Source organism: Gekko japonicus, unplaced genomic scaffold (assembly GCF_001447785.1).
Source record: "Gekko japonicus isolate JY-2015 unplaced genomic scaffold, Gekko_japonicus_V1.1 scaffold1995, whole genome shotgun sequence".
Lineage (NCBI taxonomy): Eukaryota > Metazoa > Chordata > Lepidosauria > Squamata > Gekkonidae > Gekko > Gekko japonicus.
The window spans coordinates 19,148-28,190 of NW_015160279.1; the positions used below are offsets into that span (position 1 = coordinate 19,148).

Genomic DNA, 9,043 nt, shown 5'->3' on the forward strand with positions numbered 1-9,043 from the left:
GAAAAGCAAGGGTGCAGCAGACACCTGCAATAACCCAAGAACCATGGGGTTTCTTTTTTGCTTACCGTGGTTCCTAGGGTAGTCCTCCTGGCCTCCCACGCCGTTCTGAGACGAGGAGCCAGCAAGGAGCGTCCGACCTCGATCGGAGTCAAAGCGCCCCGGTGCGCTCGTCCCCGCCGCCCAGTTTCCTCGGCGCGGCGTCGTGGGACTCGTCTGGTCCGTCGTTCCCCAGGGGTTACCCAGGTCTACGGCCCAACGAAGGAACAAATGCTCTTCCGCGTTTGGGAATGGAGGGAACAACCGGGATGTCAGCAAACAGGGAAGCTGAAAAGCTACCTGATGCTGTCCTCCTCCACAATATCCGTGCTTCTTCTTATCTTCTCTTCAATTTTCTTTCCAATTCGAGTGCTCTGAGAGAGCACAGTCCACCACAACCTGCTCTAAAGGCAGGGCCGGAGAGACTGGGAATCTGAGGGACAAGCCCCTCCCTCTCCGTGCCTCAAGAGTCTGCCGGCCCTGCCTTCGGAGGAGGGAGGAGCTAACCCAGGAGTTTGGAGTCCAAAGGACTGCTCCACTCCTGGACCACCGGAGAAGCACCAGCCACCACTCCGGAGCTTCGCCGCTCCTCCCGCACCCGAAAGGCACCTGCTCATTTAAAGGACTTTATCTGTGGGTGCATTGCAGACCAAGGGGAGAGTGGTGTAGTGTTTCAGGACCCGACCGTGTGGTCAGCTTGGGCACTACGCGGTCAAGTACAAGCATCGAGCTTTGCTCCAACAGACAATGGACGATACGGATCCTTGCCCGCACCAATCAGAGGGCTAGGCTCCAGGCTGAGAGCCTGTGGGACTCTCAGCCACTAGTTTTGGACCTATTGGGAAGTGGGGGGGTGTTTTGGGTGGTAGATTCACGGGGGATATAAGCCAGCCTGCAAGCCGGCTAAAGTTGTCTTGTTCTACACCAAATAAAGTACGCTAAGCTGAAATCACTCATCTGTCTGCGTACTTTTCACTGAGAAACACAGCACAGACTCTGGAGTCCAGGCGTGGTGGCCCAAGCAGGGGTCACGCCGTCTCACTTCTCTCAGTTGCCGGCCGCACTGCTGATTTCTTTGCCGGCAGGAAGAGACTCCCCACAGTCTAGCACTGTTGTCTGATGCACCACTGTTTCCATTAAGGGAGGCACTGATGACCCGTAACAGACAGTCCCAGGCTGCTCATATCATCTCCCAGCTTTGGGGAGTCTGTTGCTGTCTGAGCACGTGGTAGTGTCCCAGGTGGGCCTGTGTTGTGGGAGAACATCGTGGGGTTGGATCTCTTTTGGTCAGTAGATATCATCGTGTGTGTGCGTGCGTGTGTGTGTAAAGCACTATCCAGTCATCTCCAACGTATGGCGACCCTGGGAATTAATGACCCCCAAAACATCCCATCATTAACAGCCTTGCTCAGGCCTTGCAAACCGAGACCCGTGGCTGCCTTTATTCAGCCAATCCATCTCATGTTGGGTCTTCCTCTTTTCCTGCTGCCTTTGGCTTTCCCCAGCATTATTGCCTTTTCCAGTGACTCTTGTCTTCTCAAAATATGACCAAAGTATGATAGCCTCAGTTTAGTCATTTTAGCTTCCTAGGGAGAGTTGAGGCTTGATTTGATCTAAAACCCACTCATTTGTCTTTTTTGTGGTCCAACACCACATTTTAAATTAATCTACTTTCTTCCTGTCAGCTTTGTTATTTTTGGCAGAGTGTTACAAATTCCTACAAATGGTCTGAGTGGTCTCTACAGTCAGTGTGTTGTAGATGTCCCCAACAGAATTTCCAATCATCTCCTTTACCACAAGGTAGACACAGTGTGCCAGACAGGGGATGCGTTTGAGAGCATTGTGCAGTGCTTGGACTGTTTAGTGCTCTGGAAACTGAGCTGGATCTAGGGTTGCCAAATCAGTTTTGGCCGGGAGCAGGGGGCTCCTGGCTGGCGTCTGTCTTGTGTGTGCGCGTGTAGCGCGCACGCACTGCGTGCGCAGCATCCAGAAATGACGTCGCACGCTGGGAGCGGGGCCACGCCATTTGAGGGGAAAACTCTTTGTTTTCCCCTCAAATGGCGTGGCCCCGCCCCCAGCATGCAACGACACTTCCGGGTGCCGCGCACACGGGGGTGGGGTTTCCCCCGGGCCCCGATTCCGCAGGAGCAGAAATCGGGGCTCGAAAGCGGGGGGAATTCCTCCCCCCGGGGGCATTTGGCAGCCCTAGCTGGATCCGTTGGGGGGGGAGGAACCGGAAGACCCTGGAGAAATGGTAGCAACTAGGTAGGGTTAAAATCCCCTCTCAGCCCTGAAGTGTGCTGGTTGAATCTGGATCAGTTACACTCTCTCAGACTAGCCTACCTCACAGGGCTGTTCTTGTGAAAAGGGGGGGGGGAGAAGAAGAAGAAGAGGAGATTGGATTTATCCTCCGCCCTTCACTACACAAAGGTGTCTCAGAGCGGCTTACAAACTCCTTTCCCTTCCTCTCCCCACAACAGACATCCTGTGAGGTAGGTGGGGCTGAGAGAGCTCTTGACAGAAACTGCTCTTTTTCAAGGACAGCTCTTATCAGAACTACGGCTTGCCCAAGGTCATCCAGCCAGGTGCAAGTGGAGGAGATAGGAATCAAACCCAGTTCTCCCAAATTAGAGTCCAGGCACTTAACCACTACACCAAACTGGCACTACACCAAACTGAAAAGAGAACCATAGAATCATAGAGTTGGAAGGGGCCATACAGACCATCTAGTTCAACCCACTGCCCATTGCAGGACCGGCCTAAAGCATCTCTGACAAATATTCATATAGCCTTGTCCTGAAAGGTTTCAGTGGAGGGGAGCTAACTACCTCTCTAGGTAGCTTATTCCACCTTTGAACCACTCTGATCGTGAAAAGGTTTTCCTAATATCCAGCCGATACCTTTCTGCATGTAATTTAAACCCGTTGCTTCGGGTCCTATCCTCTGCTGCCAACTGGAACAGCTCCTTGCCCTCCTCCAAATGACAGCCTTTTAAATATTTAAAGAGAGCAATCATGTCCCCCCCTCAATCTCCTCTTCTCCAGTCTAAACATTCCCAAGGCCCTTAACCTTTCCTCGTAGGGCTCAGTCCCCGGACCCCTGATCATCCTCGTCACTTTCTTCTGCACCCTCTCAACCAAATGCACCTCCCTGAGCTCATTCGAGGAAGGACAGGATAAAAATGTCAGATATAGATTCAGGGCTGGTTCCAGGTTTTTGTAGGCCCTGGGTGAAAGGGTATAACCGGGGGCCCTTTCCTACCTTGAGTCCCTGTTGGGAAGAAAGACTGGGTACAAATGAAGTAACTAAACAAATATATCATAAGAACCCTGAGAGATAGGGTAGAAAAACTATAGTGACTCAGTCAAGATTACAGAGCAAGCCTAGATTAAGGCTGAGTGATGAGGTCTCACCAGCAGCTCTCATTGGTTGGCAAGGGCCCACCTAAGCCAGGCTGATGGTGCTGTCATTTTCACTGGTGGTTGTTAGATCGCACTAACAAAGGACTCTTAGAGTGATTCAGCAAGTGATTCAGCTTTATTGGAAGTAACGAACAAGCACTCAACTCAGTAAGAAACCAGAACGACAAACTGTGGGAGCTATGCTCCTTTTAAACATAACCGGGCTAATGTAGCCACGCCTATTTACAAATAACAACCAATAAGATTGCTCAGTTAAGGACCAATGGGAATCTTTCCCTCCCAGGGAATAGTACTGTTCTGATTGGTCGCTGTTACAAAGCGACCAATAGGAAGTTCGGTCAGAGGAGCCCTGGCTTGGCTCGAAGCTTAACATGGGAGTCTAATGAGGTGATTCATGTAATCATTCTAATACATTACAATTCCTCCCCCCTAAGTTAAGTCATCATCCCATTTGTTTTTATTATTTACATACAGTCAAGTCATTCATTTGTACCTCAGCTATTCCACAACTTATTACAATCATAGTCCTTCAGATAAGTCGGCATTTGCCGCGTACGCTGAGACCTGCGAAGCGGTGCAGGCTCTATGGGCACACAAGGTTGTGAGTCACTGTGGGGTTCACTACAGCCTGGTTCAGGCACAAACTCTACTGGGGTTTCAGCCCCGCACACAGGGGTCTGCCCTGACTCGGGGACAGTACCGGGCCCTTCGGTACTCACCGCCTGCTCTGGGGGTCTCCACTCAACATTGGGGAATTCAGCCGTCGGAGAGTCAGCGCTGTCCTTAGCCCAACGTCTCCTTAGCTGATCTATGTGGCGCCGCCATACTCGACCGTCAGCCAACTGTACCACATACATGCGAGTACCCACAGAGTCGGATATTACCCCAGGAAGCCATAAGTGACCATTAGCATAATTTCGGGCGAAAACCTTGTCTCCTTTTTCAAACATGCGCACCTTCGGTTGCGGTTCTGTACGCTCGGAGTGATCGTCAGTTAGATCCGGATGTAACCTGTTTAAGCAGGTTGTGAGTCTGCGTCCCATTAACAATTCGGCCGGACTACGGCCTGTAGAACTGCAAGGGGTGGTATGCTGCCGCAAGAGGAAAGCACCCAGCCTTTGGCTCCAGTCACCTTCGTTCATTTTCCCTAGGGCCTCTTTTGCCGTCCTTACCATCCGTTCGGCCTGGCCATTAGATGCCGGATGGAAGGGGGCCGAAGTCATTTGGCGGATGCCATTACTCGTGAGGAACTGCTTAAACTCCTCAGAGACAAATTGAGGCCCGTTGTCACTGACGAGGACGTCAGGCAACCCGTGCGTGGCGAAAAGATGGCGGAGCGCATGGATCACGGCTAGTGAAGTGGTTGTTTTCATGCGCACAACCTCTAACCATTTAGACATTGCATCCACTACTATGAGAAACATGTTCCCCTGGAACGGGCCAGCGAAATCCAGATGCAATCTGGCCCAGGGTTTCCCTGAAGACTCCCACCTCTGAGGCGGAGCTTGTGGGGGTTCCGGCCTGACTTGCTGACACTGGGAACACACGCGAACCCAATCCTCAATCTCTTTATCCAGCCCAGGCCACCAGACATACCCCCTGGCCAACGCTTTGGTGTGCACCATTCCAGGGTGCCCCTCGTGCAGAGATTCTAGAACTCTGTTCCTGAGCTTGTCAGGGACCACCACCCTGTTGCCCCATAAAACACAGCCCTTAGAAATGGACAGTTCACTTTGGCGGCATTTGTAGGGTCCAAATTCAGGTTCAACACTCCCAACTGGCCACCCCCTCCAAACCCAGTTTAAAACACGGGACAGCACGCTATCTTTAGCCGTGTGTGCAGCAATGTCCCTGGACGATACAGGAGCCTGAGGGAGTTCGTCCAGTGCCAAGACCTCACAAGCAGGAGCAGGGTCGGGTCCCGCACAGGGCAATGGGCAGCGGCTGAGGGCGTCCGCATGTCCGATTGCCTTCCCAGGCCGGTGTTCAAGGTCATAATCGTACGCCTGCAAAAAGAGCGCCCATCTAAGCATGCGCGGGGACATGATATTCGGCAGTTGCTTATCGGGTGCAAAAATCCCCAGTAGCGGCTTTTGGTCAGTGACCAGCAAAAATCGCCTGCCAAAAATAAAGTCATGGAACTTTTTGACAGCCGCTACTAAAGCCAGACCCTCCTTGTCAATCTGGGCATAGTTCCTTTCTGCCTCAGAAAGAGATCTTGAGTAAAAAGCGATTGGCGCCTCGCTCCCATCAGGCATCAGGTGGCTCAAAACCGCGCCAATTCCAAACGGTGAAGCGTCCGCAGCTAACACCAGGAGCTTCTGGTCATCATAATGCGTCAGCACGTCATTAGACACCAACAGCTCCTTAACCCCCACGAAAGCCCTTTCTTCGGCCTGTCCCCACTTCCATTTCGCCTCCTTATGCAAAAGTGCGTGCAAAGGGGCCGCCACTGATGCCTTATGCGGTAAAAACGCATGATAAAAATTGAGGAGTCCTAAAAATGATTGGAGCTCCTTCTTACTCACCGGCCTGGGGGCGTCTCGGATTGCAGTCACCTTGTCAGTAGTGGGGTGCACCCCGTCTGCATCAATCCTGAACCCCAAGAACTCTACACTGCTAACTCCCAGTGTACATTTTGAACGTTTTACTCTGAGCCCAGCGTTTTGGAAACGCTTCAAGACCTCCTTCACCCGGTCCATCAACTCATTTTCAGACCTCCCCGCAATTAACACGTCGTCGAAGTAGGGCACCGTCCCTGGTACCCCCCTCAAGAGTTGCTCCATCAGGCCCTGAAAGATGCCGGGCGCCACATTTACCCCGAACTGTAGGCGATTCACCTTAAAAGCCCCCCTATGGGTAACAATAGTCTGAGCCTCTGCAGCCTCAGGAGTGACAGGCAACTGCTGGTATGCCTGTGCCAAGTCTAATTTGGCAAAGATCTTTCCGCCCCCCAATGAAGCCAGGATGTGGCTAATAACCGGGACGGGATAGGAGTGTTGTTGTAACGCCTTGTTAAGGGTGCATTTATAGTCTGCGCATAAGCGTATGGACCCATCAGGCTTAACTGGTGTTACTATAGGCGTCTCCCACTTGCTGTGAGGAACAGGTTCCAAAATTCCTTGTTCCACGAGTTTATCAATTTCCCTCTCTACTTTAGGCCTGAGGGGAATTGGAACCTTCCGATATTTCAGTCTGATCGGCTTTACAGATGGGTCAAGTTCAAAAGCAACCGGGGGCCCTTTGTACCGCCCCAGACCCTCTGCAAACACATCAGGGAACAGGTCATACATCATATCCCATTTATTCTCAAGCAATTTGTTAATCCCTGAAATACCAATGCCCAATGGCTCAAACCAGTCCAACCCCAGCAGGTTGACCCGGTCTCCCTCAGCAATAAGACATGACAGTTTAACACATTTCCCCTTATACTCAACATGTACAGTGTCTCTTCCGGCCAGGGGAATCCGGTTGCCCTGGAAGTCGGACACTCTGGTCTCCGCAGGCTGGAGCCGCCGTCTGCTTCTGGTCGGAAACAGCTGTTGCCAGGATGCTGCAGAAATCACCGTTACAGAAGAGCCGGAGTCCACCTCCATAGTGCATGGTCTGCCGTCGAGGAGTGGGGTCACGGTGATCTTCCCTTGGCAACTGGTGCGGTTTACAGCCGATGCGCTTGTCCGGGTCGTTGTAGTCTGGCAGCTTGCTTCCGATGCCGGGAAACGCTGCTTGCTGCTTCGGAAATTTGCGGGGGTATTCTTTTGTGCCGACCTGCTGGTAGGTGAGGGATCCTTCCGTGCCGATCTGCAGACTCTGGCCAGATGACCGCGCTGTCCACAGGCTCTGCAGTCGACATCCCGGGCCCAACAGGAGTCGCGCTGGTGTTTCCCGCCACAACCGGAGCAAGGCTTGACGATGGTAGGCTTCGCTGGGGTCCGCTTGCCTCGAACCGCGTTGACGTCATCGTCTGCTTCCTCGCTCTCGCTGTCCCGCTGCGAGTGGACGCTGTGCTCTGCCATCCGCTGGCGGACCTCCTTCGTGGACCTATCCGCTGCTTCTGCGGCCAAGGCCTCTTCGTAGGCCACTGCCCAGGTCAGAGTGGTACGGGCGAACAGCCTTTGTTGTAGCTTCTCGTCTCTGAGGCCGCAGACAAGACGGTCTCGGAGGGCTTCTTCCACGTCATGGAAGTTGCACGGCCGTGCAGCTTTGCGAAGGGCCGCCACGAATTCCGCGATGGTCTCGCCTCCGGCCTGGCTCCGCTTGTAAAACGCGTGCCGGCAGGCGATCTCCGACGGCTGTGGAGAATAATGAGCCTTAAGCTTCTTTGTCAGGTCAGCATAAGAGACCGTTTTCATGTCCGTTGGGGCCACCAACGACCTGGCTATGTCGAAGGTCCCCTTCCCGCAGGAACTCAGGAGGCAAGCTCGCTTCTTGGCCTCGTCGGTAATGTCATGCGTTTCTAGGTGGAACTCAAACCTGGATAGGTAGGAGTCCCAGTCTTCTGAGGAGGGTTCGAAGCACTCGAACTTCTGGCTTCCAGCCATCGTGGGAGACTTGTGCACCGGAGCTGGTGGCGCCCCCGCCGGATCGGCTGCTGTGCTTTGCCCGCTTTCTTCCGAGTCCGAAGTGTGGATGTCCGCAGGGCTGCCTACCTGCTCTAACATCCCATCCTCGTCGCCAATTGTTAGATCGCACTAACAAAGGACTCTTAGAGTGATTCAGCAAGTGATTCAGCTTTATTGGAAGTAACGAACAAGCACTCAACTCAGTAAGAAACCAGAACGACAAACTGTGGGAGCTATGCTCCTTTTAAACATAACCGGGCTAATGTAGCCACGCCTATTTACAATTAACAACCAATGAGATTGCTTAGTTAAGGACCAATGGGAGTCTTTCCCTCCTAGGGAATGGTATCGTTCTGATTGGTCGCTGTTACGAAGCGACCAATAGGAAGTTCGCTCAGAGGAGCCCTGGCCTGGCTCGAGTCAGAGGAGCCCTGGCTTGGCTCGAAGCTTAACATGGGAGTCTAATGAGGTGATTCATGTAATCATTCTAATACATTACAGTGGTGGTCTCAGAAATGGGTGCTGCCAGTTCCCTATGCCACACTGCCCTTCCTCCAAAGGAGCTCACAGCGGCATTCATCATCCTTCCATTTTATTATAACAAGAGCTCTGTGTTATATGCAAGTTTGAAAGAGTTTGAGAGGGAAGAAGGAAACAGAGAAAGAGTCCAAAAGTAGGGTCTTCCCAGTCTTAGTCCAACACTGAACAGCTATGATTGCCCATCAACTTTTTTTATAGTTGTCATGACTCAGGTGGGATGTCACCTGACACTGCCACCGCTCTGGATTTAGGTTCCCTTGAGAAGGCCCAGAGTACCCTTCCAAGACCTTCAGACCTCCCTTTAGGCCGAATAACAGGCGTGAGGACCAGGCAGAGTAAAAAGGAAAAGGTTTATTTTATAGGAGGTCAAACAACAAGGTGCAGAATAATAACAGTAAGTGGGTGAAAAGAAAAGAAATCAAATGCCCTAACGTGTCTAAATATACTTTCCCTAGCTCACTATCTCAAGTGGCCTTACACTAC

General features: G+C 52.3%; 1 protein-coding gene across 1 annotated transcript in view; it reads right to left on the reverse strand.

The window, feature by feature from the left end:
• LOC107113904 (uncharacterized protein K02A2.6-like) overlaps positions 1–7,474 on the reverse strand; it is a 12,417-nt gene extending 4,943 nt beyond the window's left edge. The window contains exons 1-6 of the mRNA XM_015415308.1: positions 7,370–7,474; positions 5,987–6,862; positions 5,409–5,878; positions 4,637–5,249; positions 1,758–1,824; positions 66–245 (exon numbers count right to left, since the gene is read on the reverse strand). Coding sequence (XP_015270794.1) covers positions 66–245; positions 1,758–1,824; positions 4,637–5,249; positions 5,409–5,878; positions 5,987–6,862; positions 7,370–7,474 — 2,311 coding nt within the window. The remainder of the gene's footprint in view (positions 1–65; positions 246–1,757; positions 1,825–4,636; positions 5,250–5,408; positions 5,879–5,986; positions 6,863–7,369) is intronic.
• Between the last annotated feature and the right edge of the window lie 1,569 nt (positions 7,475–9,043).